Source organism: Cryptotermes secundus, unplaced genomic scaffold, assembly GCF_002891405.2.
Source record: "Cryptotermes secundus unplaced genomic scaffold, Csec_1.0 scaffold423, whole genome shotgun sequence".
Classification (NCBI taxonomy): Eukaryota; Metazoa; Arthropoda; class Insecta; order Blattodea; family Kalotermitidae; genus Cryptotermes; species Cryptotermes secundus.
Window position 1 is genome coordinate 1219432 of NW_019731985.1, and position 17512 is coordinate 1236943.

At 47.1% G+C, this 17512-nt stretch overlaps 1 protein-coding gene across 3 annotated transcripts in view; it reads right to left on the minus strand.

Moving 5' to 3' along the window:
• LOC111867418 (cysteine-rich motor neuron 1 protein) overlaps nt 1–17512 on the minus strand; it is a 234117-nt gene that overhangs the window by 56382 nt on the left and 160223 nt on the right. The window contains exon 1 of one of the 3 annotated variants that reach the window (XM_023857265.2): nt 7591–7948. The exons of the other annotated variants lie outside the window; for them this stretch is intronic. Coding sequence (XP_023713033.1) covers nt 7591–7678 — 88 coding nt within the window. The 5' untranslated portion in view covers nt 7679–7948. Of the gene's footprint in view, nt 1–7590; nt 7949–17512 lie in introns of those variants that run through there. 3 annotated transcript variants of the gene reach the window in all.

Sequence of the window (17512 nt, forward strand, 5' to 3'; positions counted from 1 at the left end):
TTTCAAAATTTGAACCTCAATTTAATCAGATTTTAAGAATGCAAAAAGAGTTCCATTATTCACATTAATTGTTTTATTATAATTTGTGATGAAAATATGAGCAGTTGCTGCTACTGTCTGTTGTCATTAATATACGATAATTTATTCTCATGTACTTTGTATTTAGTTTATGAAATTCTGTGCTTTCAATAAAACTCATATACCTTGAGTCATTAATTTCTCATTTTATCCGACCCGTTGAAAGCGCTGAATTAACTGATGTGGCCCGCGTTTCGAAAAGTTTGGACACCCCTGCTTTAGAACACCGCGTTAACTACACGTACCACTTACTTACTCATGGAGCTGCGCCCTTCTGGAGGAGCCACCAATTCTGCAGCTACTCAAGAATTTCCCAGCATTTTATGGAACCCGAAGGTTCATTACCGTGTTCACAAGAGCCCTCCACTGGTCCCTATCCTGAGCCAGATCAATTCAATCAATATCATCCTATCCTATCTCTCTAAGATCCATTTTAATATCGTCCACCCACCTACGTCTTGGTCTTCCCAGTGGTCTCCTTCCTTCTGGCTTTCCCACCAATATCCTATACGCATTCCTCGTCTCCCCCATTCGTGTTACATGCCCTGCCCACCTCATCCTCCTTGACTTGATCATTCTAATTATACTTGGAGAAGAGTACAAGTTCTGAAGCTCCTCAGTATGCAGTTTTCTCCAACCTCCTGTCACTTCATCTCTCTTTGGTTCAAATATTCTCAACACCTTGTTCTCAAACACCCTCAGTCTATGTTCCTCACTTAATGTCAGAGACCAAGTTTCACGCCCATCAGAACCACAGGCAAATTTATAGTTTTGTATATTCTAATTTTTATGTTTTTTGACAGCAGACGAGAAGGTAAAAGGTTCTGGACTGAATGGTAGCAAGCATTACCCGAGTTCAATCTCCTCTTAATTTCCTCCTGAATCAGGTTTCGAACTGTTATCGTTGTTCCAAAATATCTGAATTGTGCCACATTTTCAAAACATCAGTTTCATATCTTTATATTATGATTTTTTCCTGCATTTTGGTGACGAGACAGTAACATATACTTAGTTTTCTCAGTTTACTTCTAGACCAACCTCTTTACTTGCGTCAATTAAAGTTTGTGTGTTTTTCTTTATGGTATCTATGGTACATTAACATGCAGTAGATTCACATCATCGGCATAGGTGTCCCGTTTAGTTTCAGTCCCACCTGGTTTCCCTGGACCTTCCTAATGGCATATTCTAAAGCAAAGTTGAAAAGGAGTGGCGATAAAGCATCTCCTTGGTTTAGACCATTCTGGATAGGAAATTTATCAGACTAATGTTTACCTACACGGAATTTACTATACGTTTCGTTTAAACACATTTTAATCAACCTAACTAGTTTCATGGGTATCCCAAACTCTTATCAGAATATTGTACAATACTTCCCTCCTAACTGAATCATACGCTTTCTTGAAGTCTATGAATAGCTGATGTACTGTCTTAATGTACTCCTATTTTTTCTCCAATATCTGACGAATGCAAAAGATCTGATCTGTAGTTGATCTGTTACGTCGAAAACCACACTGATGATCCCCAATAATTTCATCTATACACTGACCTAACCTTGAGAGTATATTGGATAAAATTTTGTATTAAGTTGATAGCAGTGATATCCCCCGATAATTACTGCAGTCGGTTTTATTACCCGTCTTGTGAACTGATACAACAATAGACTCCTTCCACTGATCGGGAAATTTTTCCTTATGCCAAATAAAGGTAATTAGATTGTGAATTTCAGAATGTAATATTTCGCCTCCTGCTTGAATAAGTTCTGCCTAAATTTGATCACTACCTGGCGATTTATACAGTTTCAATTTTGCAATAGCACTTTCAAACTCAAAATGGCTAGGATCAGGTACTAACGGCTCAGCTGTATGGATTTCTCTCTACCTGACATCACTGACCCTATGTACATTCAATAACTGAGAGAAGTAGTTCCTCCACCTATTCAAAATGTTGTGGGAATCTGCAAGCAGATCACCATTCTCATCCTTCACTAAGTTACTACTAGGCTGGTAACCCCTCTTAAAGTCATTTATCCCTCTATACAGGTCTCTAATGTTCTTGTTCTTACCGTTTATTGAAAGCTCATCAATTTGGTCTTTCAGATATTCCCTCTTTTTGTTCCTGAAATGCCTGCTGATTTCACATCTTATATTGTTCACATTATCCCCATTTAACTCACTTGGATCCTGTAACCCTTGCAATTTGGCCTGCTTTCTTTGATCTAATAATTTTGAGCATCCTTCATCGAACCATGGCTTATGCTTCTTCCGTTCATAATAACCTAGACTCTCTTTGGCAGACATTTTTATATTCTCTCTAATAGTTTCCCAAGTTTTATTAACATCCACCTCAGTGTCCAAGTTTTCCAAAGCCGTGAACCTACTATTTGAGATATCAACACGATACTGCTCTTTACCTTCTACCTCATTTAATTTCTTGAGATTGAACCTCTCCATATTAACTCTGTATGTTGTTTGTTTGCTCACTGCCAGTCTTTCCTTAACCTTTGCCACCACCAGGTATTCTCAGTATCACAATCTGCTGCCCTGAATGATCGGGCATCAAGTATACTTGAGTGCCGTCTCCTATCTATCAAAATATGGTCTATTTGATTGTGTATCTTCCCATCAGGAGATGTCCAAGTAAATTTATGGATGTTACGATGTGGGAACATTGTACTTTTGACAGTAAGATTTTTTGATGTGGCAAAGTTTACTACTCTAACTCCATTATCATTACTAATTTCATGCATACTCTCATTCCTAATCGTTGTTTTTTAAAAATGTCTTCCCTCCCTACTTTGGCGTTGAAATCTCCTAATAAAATTTTCATAGGTACTTCGAGAATTTATCAAATACCTGTTCTAGTTCTTCACAAAATCTATCCTTTCTGTCATCAGTTTTATCTTCTGTTGGGGCGTAAACATTCATAACAATTTCACAACCGAACGGCACACACAAATACACCGTGTGGGCGACATCGGAAGTCATGGCTGCTGGTACCACTTAACGTTCGCCGCGTCCGTCACTTATGAATTTGACAGTACAAGCCACGCTCTGATGGTTGTGCTGCGTTCAAAGTTCCGACAATTCACGTGTATCACATTTCTAACGTGTCAAGACAAGACGAGGGTTACAATAATTTCATGACTATCTCATTAGAACAGCAAAATGCTTCGAGCAGCAGCCATGTTGTTACAGCCTCAATACAGTCTGCATACTTTCAAACTGAATGGAGCTAACACTCTTCCTTCATCACAAGCTGTTGGGGCCTCCATGTTGGTATTAGGGGAGAGAACTCGCAAGTAAGGAAGAAGACGAGGCCAATGTCCAGTGGCGTGATACCCACATCGTGAAAATGGCATATTGTGGCAGCCGTGTAAACAGGCGACAGTACAACAGCCGTTGCTAGGGAACAGCTGTGCAAATACGTTGTTTCCACTGCAACGAGAGAACATTCAATGATGGACGCAGTGTTTTCATTACGGGAGTCTTGACAGTAGGAGGTTGGCGAGAGATGATCGCCAGCCTGAAAGTACGTCTACTGTTGGAAGCCGCTACCAGGCATCGCAGTTAAGATCGTGACTTAGAACACTAGTCTTTGTATGACAAGTGATATGTAAAGTGTAGTCACGATTTGTGTTAAAGTGTCCAACAAATCCGATTACCAATCCAAACCCCGTCTATCGTCACACTCAATCGCCTGACAATATTAAAGATGTCAGGAGACACAGGAGGCTCTAATCTCGTCCTCTGGAACGGAAGAGACAAAACGAAAAGCGAACCTTGACGCGGAGAGCCATCTGGCGGCGGAAATTCTGAGCATGAATTCAGAGTTTAAAGAATAATTAAATCTGTAACCGTTACCAATTATCCAATTATTTCAATTTGTCTGTCAACAACTGGATCACGCGAGAGCCATTGCAAAGCTACACGCGCCGTCTCGTCCCGTCCCGTCCCTGCCCAAGGCGTAGCCACATGCCTACCTACTACAGTCACACTTTTCAGTCGAGGCCGCCGTATTGTGCATGTCTTTGAATACGGAAAACTGGGGCACACTGACGCAACTCGATTCGCTACGCCAACTGGCACCGTAAGCCTTCTCCAGGAAGGGGTACACAGGGCGCCGCGTACGGAGACAGCAGTCCACCAACGTTTCGAGTGACCGCACTGCCTCCATTTTCGGGGTCGAAAGAAGAAACCAACAACATTTCTGGCTTACTCTTCTGCATTGGCGATGCAGACTATTTCCTTGTTCCTCCGAAACGTCGGCGCGCTTCATGGCATACTTGAGAGCGACAACATAAAACGTCTGCGAGCACAGTTGGTAGTTATGTCACGTACAGACGGACACACGTGGAACAGATGTTGGGTTGCACCCCGTCCCCACCCTGTGCAGACAGGAAGTGTCTTATCTGCATTTCATGTGACTCGATTCCATGGGTAGTCGCAGCAACAGCCACGTTGTTACGTCATATGAGATTTGTGTGGCTCTCTGGGACACAACATCCGGTTTCGTACATTGCATACGGACGTTTCGGAGGAACATGCTGTCATCTTCACAGCTGACATCAGTCAATAAACGACATTCCGGATTTTCACGGCGGTAAATGCTGTCACGTGGTATGAGTGACTATAGACGGGGCATTTGGATTGGATATTGGATTTACTGACCCCTGTAACACAGAACTCGTAATTACACTTAATTATAGCGCCATCGCTGATCTCCACACTTTACAGATTACTAGAGCACATGCTACGTCTTTTCCGGACCGCAGTGTCTTCACTAGTAGTTGCCTGGTAAGGGATTCTAACAATGGCTAGTCCTCTGCTTCCGGGCTCAAGTCCTCTCCGAACGGCGGCTCCCTTTCAAATTCATTATTCTTGCTTCAATTATCCTCTTTATAATCCCATTTGCGCGGGCCGAATATAAAACACCTCTACTGTCGCATGCGTATCCGTTGCCGCGGGAACGTGTTTACCGGGTAGACGTTGCCTAGAAACGGCTCTACACACTACAATATGAAGGTTACCTGAATGTGGCGTGTACTCTGGTGGTTATGTGCCAAGGTTTCGTAAGAGACTGTTTCTTCCAGCTTCGGGGTAAAGGTGTTATCAACAAAATCGTTCGGTCTGTGCATCATACTACAGGGCGTCACATCTCTCAAACAGAAGCTTGTTCGGAAGGGGCAGCGCAACGCGAATACAGATCTCATGACATCAGCCTGCCCGCCTATACCGCAAGGGCTGGGCAAGTGTTTGCGGTGGATCCCCACCTCACGGAGTAAACAAATGCCGCAATCCACGTTCGCTGTGTGACTAAGACCCCTTCTGCTGGCTTCTTTACTCTTCGAGGCATAATGGTAACTATATATACCACCTTCTTGAACACAAGGGACTAAAATTCCGGGCCGCCGCGGTGGGAAGTCTGCGACTAACCGCTTGAGCTATGGCACGGCCGTAACATCTAGGCTTGATGAGCATCACTCGGGCGCTGACGTACGAAGGCGTCGGCTTTGCAGCTGTTTTCTCCAAGACGCTCATACGTATCTACCAGACTACACGGCATCACATTTTATTATCTGGATGAACGTGGGCGAGAAGAGACAGCCGCAGCTACGACGTTTATCCGCAGGCCACAGGTTGCCAAGCAGTGGGTACTGGAATCTGGGCCAGTCCTGGCGCCTCTAATCACCAGGAAGCGGCGACTTTCAGCGCACCACTTGGAATTGGACCGGGCCCAAACAACAAATATGGCGGCACCTGCAAACGAGGTCACTGGTCCTGGGGAAGGTGGACCGTGAAGTGACACACCTACGTTACAGCATTAACCGGGTGGTCGTTGTCATGGAGACGGAAGGTGTTCCCTGTGAGGTGCGAAACCGAACTTGTATATAATATTCATAGCCAGTTTTAAAAAAACACTCCCTTCTTCAGCAAACCCTCGCTAATCCGGATCGACAAATGAAAAATCCTGTTCACAGTTGGGTGCGTATGGGATTTAGGAGCAAGAGAGCTTTCAGGATGTGTTGAGGGCAGCTGGAGAGACTGCAAACCACACAAGAAAATATCCAAGATTGGATTCAGCTGGATGAAAGAGACCCTGGATTTCGGCTTCTGACAGAGGAAAATATTGCTGCAGCGATATTCTGTAATTATTTTCATCAGCACTACCTATATCATTAAATTTTCCATTTATTTGTTTTCTTCTTTTGTCTTTTAGGGCTGGCCATCTCTTGCCTCGTTAATCCGGATTATCATCGAGGGTTCACTGTATTCGGAACGCGAACCGAGCCCCCCCCCCCTACACGTGCGATGTGCACTTGTTTTTTCAGTCACGTGTTCGCTCTGTTACACGTCCTTCCTCCCGTAACTACGGGCCCCACGACTTTCCCTTTCATCGCACTTCTCCGCCCGTCGTACCCTTCTCTCGCTCTGCTACAATAATGGTTCGTACAACGTATAGCAGACTGATTGTGATGCCGTGGAGCTGGGGGCCATTTCCCTCGCTGAACCCTTCCAAACTGTCATGGGACCAACTTTCTCTCACACATGCTTACTTCCGAGTCGCCCCCCCCCCCAAAGAACTGGTGCTGCCATTAAAATATGCGGGGGTTCGATTCCCGGCGGAGGCAAGAGCTCCTCTTCTTCACAGCGTTCAGATCATTTCGGGGCGGCACCCAGCGTCCTATCCAATGGGTAAAGTGGCCATGGCGTGAAGCTGACCACTCACCTCCACCTAGTGCCGAGGTACAATACATCCACTCCTCCTTACGTCTCCATGGTGTGGTGCTTAACAGATTAGGCACAGGGACAACCTTTACCCGCACCTGTGTCCAAGCACCTTGCCTGAGCGCTAGGCTATAAGCCTCATTCTGTGTCCGCGTTACCCACTGAGCCAGGAGACAAGACTGTGCAGCGGTCACGTGACGGCAGTGTCCTGCAGGGGCTCCTAACGCGTATTCACAAGAGCCAGCTGAATCCAGTCTGCACCGCGTCTGGCTGAAACAACGCGCGGGGGAGGGAAGTGACACCCGAGGTGCGACTGCAGGCAATGTCCTTTGGACACGTGTTGGGTCCTCGGTCGGCCAATTGCATCTGTACCTGAGGGCACTCAGATCTATGCAGTGAATACGTGGAGCTGCACCTCCGTGCCCCACATTGCCTTCATGGCATATACGTCACGGTTTTTGCTTTTGATTCGAAGGAACGCTTCCTACCTCACAGGGAACACACTCCGTCTCCATGAGGACAAACCGGATAATGCTGTTTGTTGTGAGAACCATAGTGTGCGCGGGCAGAATGCAGAGTTTATGGCACACATAGTTACCAGTTAACACCGGCTGCTGCACATCACACAGAAATCATTCACAAAACCGCACGACGGGGCGACCTGCCTGTTGCCGAGCCGCAAACAGTTGTCACGCGAACGATGCAGCGGGTACTTCCAAAACGTGTCTGTACCTATCTGCAAACCTTAAATCCTAACAGTAGGTGGTGTGGTAGTTCCTCAACTCACCGCCTGAATAAGACGCCGGCGCCATCCTGACAAGCACCAGCAGCAGTAGTGTCGCCGCTGCGACGTACATTCCAGCCGACGCTGTCATAACGCCTAGCCAGCCACAAGCGTTCAGTGTGAAATCACAGCACTAGATCCAACCCACAACTCAACTCACTCGCACTGCACCACTCCACTGGCAGGTCACTCGGCTGGGCCACGCTTTTATATGTAGCGACTCCTGGACAGCTGCAAGCCCGCCGTCTGGTGCCGCGGAAACATCGTGCATTTCCATGCAATCTTCTTCGCTTCTCCAAGCGATTTAATGCATTTCTAACCACTTCACCGGTTTAATAATAACATCGTGTCTGTGCCAGCAGAGCACGTCTGAACTCAGTGACAGCTGATTGGGAGACGGGCCGCGTCGAGTCGCGTCACGTCACTTCACGACGCAGGAGCGCCCGCTAAATAGTACGACTCAACTAAGAACGTTTGTGGAGCGTAAAAACGTCTGTGATGCATTTCTCTCTCTCTCTCTGTACTTTCCGTCCGAAACATTTGTCGCTCTGATAAACGCTCGGGCGCGTTACATTTCAGATTCGTGCGTAAAACGCCTTGTACGTCTTCATATGAAGTGTCTGTTATTGTTGACTGATTTTATGCAAGGTTCGAACATATGGAGTCATTTTAGTAAAATTTGTCAGTTTCAAATTTAATGTAAATCCGTTCAGAAACCTGTTCCTGTCCCACCCCTCACCACAGAGTCAAACGTGTTGCCTCTGACGTTGACAGCGGTGACCAGAAGGTAACTTCTCGGATGGGTAACGCTGTGCACTCCTGCAAGAGTTCACCGACGTTTTGGAGGTACTGCCTTATATTTCATACGAAAACCACAATTTTCCACACGCGGTTCGCTCTGCTTGCCTCCTGGCTTCTTGCTTGGCATACATAAATTTTCGACTCCGAAAATGTTGGCAGTATAGTTCCACCGAAACGTCAGTGGCCTCCTACCGGACAAGACGGCGTCACGGACCCCAGCAGCTCCATCCAGGCGCCACAGGAAGGAGACAGTCTGTCTGTGGGAGGTTAAATTTAACACTGCGTTATCCTGTCAGCTGTTCCACTGGAACGCATTCCTCCTCCTCCTCAGAACAAATTTCTGCTCTCCGCTATTCTTAGTTCGTTTGGTAACGCCGTCTCAATTGCATCCGTCCCGACTCGAGCTCGATCCCCAGCAAGGACAGGTGGCATCACTGCACCCGCCCTCACTGTGTCCATCTAGCGTCAGCGGCTGGAATTAGTGGAGCTACACCTGCCCTCCTCCCTCCCAAAGCTGAGTCTCCATGACGACGTGGCAACGCGGCTGGAGCATGAGTACATATTCCGTCACAATATCTGACTGGAGGGTATGCGGAAAACCATGGAACACCATCCTCAGGCCACAAGTCAAGCAACACGAAGGTCTGCCAACCGCCACACCCACGATACAATTCAACGCAACGACCCAAGAAATTTGGGCCCAGTGGGCTCATGACCGAGGTGGGTCCGAACCCACTTCAAGGAAACGTAACAAACAGGCAGGCCACATTCTCGAGAAGCTGATAGTCACTCAGGCACTCGAGGTTCATTACCGTGTTCACAACAGCCTGCCATCGGTCCTTGATTTGAGCCAGATCAATCCAGGCTACATAATTAATATTATCATCTTATCTATACCTTTGTGTTGACGTTCTCCGTTCAAGATTTGAACGAATTTCTGACTTTCCCTTGCGTACTACATACCCCGCCCATCTCATCCTGCAGTTTACCACGCTGTCAACATTTTTGCCCACACTGAGTTCAACTATGAGGCTCCTCTCCAGTCTCCGCACCCTGTCCCCCCCAAAGTCTGGGCCATCGCCAAGGTGACGGGCTAAGTTTTCATAGAACCACGCGCAAGGTCCGAACTTACCCTGAACTTAGGAGAGTGACGTCACACGGCACGGGCTATCGGCGACTGCGCTGTAGTCTTCTTCACTGCTCGTTCGGAGCTCTTTATCTCCTTATTTACTTGCTCCTCCCCAATTATCCATTAACACGTCTCCAGTTTTGGTTACTGCGTCCTTCGGATCACAGAATTTTTCCCGTAATGACAGATTTCCTCTGAATTCCGGCTCCGTCACAGACTCGGCTTGCCGCAGCGTACAATTCGGCATTACGATCGTGGAACCGGTTGGAAGTGACACCTGCACGTAGCGGAGGAAATCACAGTGGCATAATGCTGCCACCTGTCGGAGAATTGATGCATGTATGACGTTACACAGCAGAGTGAGAGCATCCGCATCCCTGCCAGGTTTCGAAGCCAGGCACACGGGACTGGAGGTGCACATACAGTAGGAAGCAACTACCTTCATTGGGTAGAGGCCTCTTTGTAAAGCTGACAGTCTCTGAGGCCGTCAAAACATCATTGCCGCCTTCACAAGAGCCACCTCAACTGATACCTCTTGAGACGCTAATTGTAGCTCAGCTGGTCGAGAAATTCCGTGCCCTTTATGGAATGAGGAAGGTTCATTACCGTGCACATAACAGCCTACACCTGCTGCATATCTGTTAAACTAAATCTGGGGTAGTGAGCGTCCAGAGAGACTGCTAAAAACATGGCTTCTGTACAAGTCAAAGTTTAGGATTTCAAAAAGGCCTGTTTATTGTTTCCATTTATTGACATTCGGCTGGTTTCTGGTCCCCTTCCAAATTCAGTTCACACCTGCACACTTTGTGAACATTCATTTCAAACCTCCCATCCATTGCCAAGCCCCAGCACTTCATTTCAGACATTACGACATCCCTCATCAACGCAACGCAAGTTACATGGCCTGCTCACCTCATCCTCCTTCTCAAAGCGTGAAGTCTGAAAGTGTGAGCGGTCTGAGCCATGCACCCACCTGAACAAAACGAAATGGCTTCAGAATGAGAGCAGAGCAGCAAACAGAAGAGGGGGGGTCCAGATATGTAAGGATGAAGCAGACTTCGCCCACCACTCTGGCGCGAGCCATCTTCCGGGTCTTCGGCCCACCCACTACACAGGTGTCAGGCCTCCTTAGATGGGGGATCAGACCATCGCAATCTTCCGCCTGCAATTTCACTATGAAATCCGAATCACTGATTATCTGTCGGGTCATGCCCCTTGCCTTCGCAGCTGCCAACGCCTCTCCACAAAAAAGGGTACGTGTGTGGCGTGGGTGTAAGGCTCCTGTAAGTTGTTACTATAGGATTCTGACGATGGTGTATAACACACTGATATATTGGGTTTCTGGACTTTATCCATCGTCCTGGTTTTTAAGATAACAAATAAAAACACGACGTTTCGGAAACTGGATCTGTTTCCGTCCTCAGGTGAAGGAAAAGGGAAACACCTATTCTGTTGGGTCCGTTAGAAAGAGCTAGCCNTCCTGTAAGTTGTTTCTGGACTGACGCAGCCTTCTTCTGACCTGTAAAGCGCGGTGAGTCAGATCGGGGGGAGGGGATACACAGTTTTTATATCTAGTCCGTACCTCATGACAACGACCAATCGGATAATGAATGCTGTTTGCTGCGAGAACCGTACGGAACACACGTAAGTACTCGTACACTGTGTGTGGGCAGACTGCAGAAACCCTACGTGTGTTAAACAAAGTGATGCATACAATTACCACTGTACTTTACACTTTTAAAAACATAACAAAGCATAAACTGAGATGTCATTCATGTTCTTCTAAGACCGTTTGGTGATCTAGTCCCAGGCAACAGTGGGACAGACGCTAAATAGCGCAAAAGCTTACAAAACTGCAGAGCCAAACTTGGCAGTGACCTTAATATAGTTGTGTTGTGACGGTTTTAATAAATAAACTGTATATTGTAACACAACAGGATGCATGAAACGAAAATTATCTGTTTGTTTCCCTCTCAACATATTCTGGGGAATTCCCTACTCGCGTCGTACATTTTCACCGCCTTCACGCATATTCCGATCACGTGACCTACAACACAACAGACCTGCGCGGCGCTGCGGCTCATTGTTTCCGTTCTGGGCAGCGTCCAAACCGGCTCTCTCGGGCCCAGCCAATCCTGCCGGCGCGCAAAGCGGCCGGAGAGTGAAGCTATACCTCCACTTCCCATTCCGCTCGCCATGACGCGGTGCTTAATTAAGCACGGGGTATTTCAACGCTTGCTTACGCGTCCTGCGAAGGATGAGCCTGACGCATCGTGTGGGGGGGGGAATTCATGCGACACGCGGTATACAGAGCCTCCCCAGGAAGCCCTTAGTGCATCTCGCCGCAGAGATCATCAGGGACCAGGAACCAAGGAAGAGGCGTGCGGGTGATAAATTAAGGGCGGAAACAGAAACTCGATTGTTTCAGGCCCGGACCACTGCTACGGCGGTAACCTTTACTGCGTGGATACAAATACAGGAGCACCGCTTGTGCCGCGGATCCACAGAACTAGATAATGTCGATGGGACCTCAAATATTTGGCTCAAAACCGCCGGTCAATGCCGCAGACCTTGATGCCACGATTAGAAACTTAAAGCAGTATGTTTTCAACATACGCCAGGCATTCACACGCAAGTGGGAAATTCACACTTGGACCGGGGGTTACCTACACAACGTATGACAGGTAGACAGATTTTGTAATATGTTCTTTGAAACTCACTATTTTTCTTTTAATTTTTCGTTGGCGGACTTGACGTACGCAGTCACGTCTCTCTTGTCGCGAATGCACAGTCGTGCTTCAGATTTTGTACCGCGCAGATCGCCGTGACGCTTCGTAAGGGACGAAGCAATGAGCGAAACAAATTTGTTTCAAGAAGGGCAAAAAGGTACTGAACCTGTCCACCTGACAGCACAGTCCTCGTGGTGACGATGCCTTCTCTCCTATACGAACGAGTCTGTCTGAATGGCATCTGAGTCGCTTAAACGATTTGAAGGCGAGCGTGAGAATCTTTAGTCTTGGTCCAAGAAGCAGGCGCCCTTACAACCGCAAATGTCCGTGCAATCGTGACACGAGATCGTCGACGAATTCTCAGAATGATCAATAAGGAGACGATTCGTCAAATACTTTATGAAGATTCACGCGAATCTCGTCCCTGCACACAGACTCACGGAGATTCACACACACATCATGCCAAAGCTTCATCCAGACTTAATCCCAATCTCCTTTATTGCATTTTCTCTTTCCTACGGCGAAAACTGCCCTCAGAGGAAAGAGGTTCCAGAATGTTGAAGACATCAAAGGAAAAGCGTGAAGGTCGAACTGAACACTGTTCCTTTACTGTTTTCAATTTATTTAACGATTCAACGAATGCATTCAAGTTAGCAGGAGATTACTTTGAATATAAATATAACAATTTTTGATTTGCATTTCCCCCCCCTAGTCCCGGAACTTTATTGTCAGGCCTTGTGTTTTTCAGTTTTTTTTTTTTGTATCTGCTTATTTTGTTTCACTTCCCCCATCTCTCCTCCCCTCTTCTGTGGTCATTATCCCCCCCCACTGCCATCCTGTAACTGTCCGCGACACAGCTGTTCGGGCCGTAAATATTTATCACAAATCCCGACCTCTCGTTCCGCTGCTACAGGATGTGCTGGAATTTCTACCGGGCCGCTGACATTTCGCGGCTCCCTGGTTGCACACAAATGACTGTCCAGTTTTTCCGACACGTACCTTCTTGAGTTCCGAACAGAAATGGAAGAAGTTGGTGTGAAGTTAGGTCTACAGGGCGCCCGGTTTCAAAACACGTAGTGGGGCTGTAAATTCGTTTTGAATGCGGGAGGTAAACTGAGCGGTACGTCGCTACATATTCATGAAGAACACAGGCAAAAGTTGAGGGACCTGAATATGAACAATGGCTCTTAAATTCGAATAAAATTCCGCTGCAGACTCTGCAGAACAGTTCTTTTTATTGTAGAAGAGAAGACTTCCGCAAACAAAAGGAATGGAATGAAAAAGGAAATTAAAAATAACGACGAAAGGAAAAAGCACAAGTTCACTGTCGGCGCAAGCTGCTGTACACGCAGTGGCAGGCACAGTCTGACTATTCTGTGGTGGCAGGCCGCGCCATAGCTCAAGCGGTTAGTCGCTGGCTTCCAACCGCGGCGGCCCGGGTTCGATCCCGGGTCTGGTCAAGTGGTATTTGTGGTGGACAAAGTGGCGCTGGGGCAGGTTTTCTCCGAGTACTTCGGTTTCCCCTGCCAATCATTCCACCAACTGCTCCACAATCATCCTCACCTATCATCTGGGGCTGGTACAACAGGCCAGAAGTGGCCGCAGTACAAGGGACTTAGCCCCACCCCACTAACAATGAAAACAATTTTTAAACAATTCTGTGGTGGCCGTGCGCAGAACTGGTACAGTCGGATTTACGGATATGGGCGAGTCAGTTTCCTGACGGACGCACACGATGGCAATCAAATGAGGTAACTCTATCGCAATCGCCAGTGGCCAACGATTCTATGCCCCAAGTACACGGTAAAAACTGCGCGAAGCCGAACAAAAACATAACTCGGAATAAGCGAGTTTCTGGACGTCGTCCATCCTCTAGCAGTCAGAAAGAACGTCGTTCTGTTTCCATCCTCAGGTTAAAGGGCGAGGATGTTCCCGTTCAGTTGGATCTGTGAGGAAAGATTATCTCAATCACTGGTCCAGCGATTACCCCCCCCCCAATCTCGCCTAGGGACGGACACAGATCCGGTTTCCGAAACGTCGTGTCCTGTCAGAATACACGATGGACGGCGTCCAGAAACATCAGCAATGCGAGTGCAATACACCGACGTGGGACGCTTCAGCATCCAAAGCGGTCAGTCAACACTGTGGTGACCATACAAAAGTGTTACTGATATTTAATGACGACATATCAAAGGAAGTGATGGTTATACTGTGCCAGATCTCACACCTGCGGTACTTTATTCCCGCCAACTGTAATGTGTAGTGGGCGTGGATAGGCCGAACCTCTCATCCTTCGTTCACCTCCCCCTTTAGGGTTATTTGGGTTAACATAAAAAGGAATTAATCATAAGGCACGAGGGCCAATGAGACATGTATTCCATGAATGTGATTAAGGGCAGGTAAACGAATCTGATTGGACGGACTGGGGAGCTGGATAACATGAGAATCAGTGCTACTGAGATTAATTTGTTCGCCACTAGGAGACACTTGTGATGAACTGAGTATAGAGAGCACAACACAAATTTCGCCGTCCCTTCACGTGCTGTTGGCTCAAAAGGTCTACAGCTTCGAGAGTCAACACAAGATACAAAATTTATAAATCGGTAAAAATTAAGTAATTAAAAATAAATGTACAGCAATTATTTCAGTGAATAATAATGAAATTGAAGAAAGCAGTCTTCTAGGATTTGGCACCGTGTATATGTGGTGTTAACCGACGTTTCGGAGGAACGTATCGCCTCCATCTTCAGGGTAGAAGAAAAATATAAGAAATCCGCAAGCGAAGAGACCGTGAGACTGCTTTTACCGGTTCTCACGGTCTCTTCGCCTGCGGATTTCTTATATTTTTCTTTCTACCCTGAAGATGGANTTCCTACCTCGCAGGAACATAATAAACGCCAGTCGGTTAATAAAGTTGCTTAGGAAGCCAATCGCAGTCTGGGACTCATACGAAATGCATAGCCTACATAAACACACACTCTAGGCAAAGTGTGAGGTCTCTGAAACGTTGACGAAGTGGTACCTGTAGTTACCACTTTGGTTTAAAAGGATGCTGAAGGGGCACCCACTACTTGTTCCTATAACTCCCCTAATGAGCAACATAGCGGCCACGACAAATAAATCGAAATGTACATTAGCTGACTGTGATAGCCCTGTCTTATGCAGGTGCAAAATGATCTCGTACGAAGATCGCATACCGCTTTAATCCCACTGAAACAGCTGAAAGCCCATCCGTCGGATGGAATTTACTGAGAGAAAGAGTCGCAATGTGAACCCTATGCGGCGTCGCGACGCAAACCACAGAGCAACCAGTTCAGTGAAATGTCTCATTTGAATTTTAAATATACACATCGCGGGACACAAAAAGAAACAATTTAATTTGGGACGTGGTCCAGGGGGGTGAAAAAGACAAGCGGAGGGTGGAAATAAGTTATTTGCGTTCTGTATCAGCCACTATCTTCACCGGACCGGTTTTATACACCACAAAGTTACTTGTTAGGTAATACAGCACATCAGTTACAATATACACTACCACGTGATCCAGCGATTTACTTCACACGGTGCGTCGGCAGCTCAGTCAGTATAGTAACTAGCCCTCGGGCTAGACGACATACACTAAGACTGGGGTTCGATTCCCGGCGATTCTCTTCAACACAGCTTCCAGACTGGTCCCCGGGACCACCCCACGACCTATCCAACCTGTACCGGATTGGCTCTTACCCTAGGGGTAAAGCCGCAAGGACAAGAAGCTGGTTACTAGCTTCCACCTAATACAGACGATTACTACAGGTGGAGCAATACTTCCGCAGGAAACTCGAGACTCGTCTAACGACCACAGCGACTGTCTTATTCAGTCACTCCAGGCGAACGTATGTCTTCCTGCGAGATCGTTCCCAGTGAATCTTTGTATCTCAGTGGACGCTAAATAACTCCAAAGAATGAGATAACGTCGGTAAATAACAGCATCGTTAAATAACCAACTTAATAAAACATTAAATCCGCGACAAGAAATGCCCCCCCCCCCAAAAAAAAATTCGGCAGACGTCCAGAGCCGTACCAGCTGTCATGGCTTCACTGTGCTACCTAAGTACTCTTCGCTGGAGGGTGCTGCCATCTGCCATAGACTGCACGCAATAGCTGTTTGCAAGTACGGCTCATGCACGTTTCATGCGTTACGGAGGCTGGTACATATAGCAACCACGTACACATACGAACGGTGTGGCCGCGATTTAATGATCAGCGCTAGTGGCCGACAGTGGCGTCAGGGATGCGCAACTCGAAACAGCTAGCTAGCGTTCCCTCGAGACACGCCGGTATATATAATCTGTCGACTTCAAGCTTGCCGCTGGGACGTTTCGGGTTCGAGGCTCCCTGTGTGACACGAAGGAGGCGCCAGGGATCGCACGCGGGCTGTAGTTAGAACTGTCCGTCGCCTCTGTCGGTTTCTGGACCGGCCAGTACTTGTGTCTCGGAAACAGGGGAGTTCGTGCCACACTCTGTATTGCCAGCGGCCGGACTGTGGATACAAATAATGCACACCCCCACGCCCCAGAGACGCAGAGACAGAATGGGAACGAAACAGTTGCAGCAGAATTTGCGGAAGTGACAAATGATGTGGAATGTTTAAAAGTAAAGGAACCGAGGATGATGAATCAGATCCGGGGGGTCTGGGCCCCTTGGAGGGAGAGTAGCCGCAACGTCAAGAATAAAAAAATTATGGACCTATACGATTTAAACTTTCTTCCCCGGAGTTCGAAACTGCATTACAGAAAGTTTTATTGCGTTGATTCGTCATGTTGTGCGCCCGTTCTTGTGGAAAACTTTGATTGTTCAATAAACTTGTATCGAGCGGCGGTCTGCTGCCCACGGGCCCGCGTAACAGATCGCCCAACAACGGAAATCACTTCTCTTCGTCTCGCCCAGGGCCTGCCGCAAACAGGCAGGAGCATACAGCTTCTAGGGTGGGTGTTCGACCCTTGTAGTTGGGGAGGGGGGTTATTTTAAGGCGCTGTGACTGACTACCCTAACTATACAGCGTCGAATGGTAGGATCATTGATGACCTGGAAAGAATTCGGAAGGAAGCCACTGTTGCCTAATCGAGGTACCATCCAAAAGAAAACCACGAAATTCCTATCAACACAGCAGCTGTCTCAAATAAACAGAAGTTTAGAGACACTGTTTCGGAGGAACATACGGCCTCCATCTTCAGGATCATCACTCAATAAACGAACTGCATTATGCTTTAACTCAAGGTAGCCCTTCCCT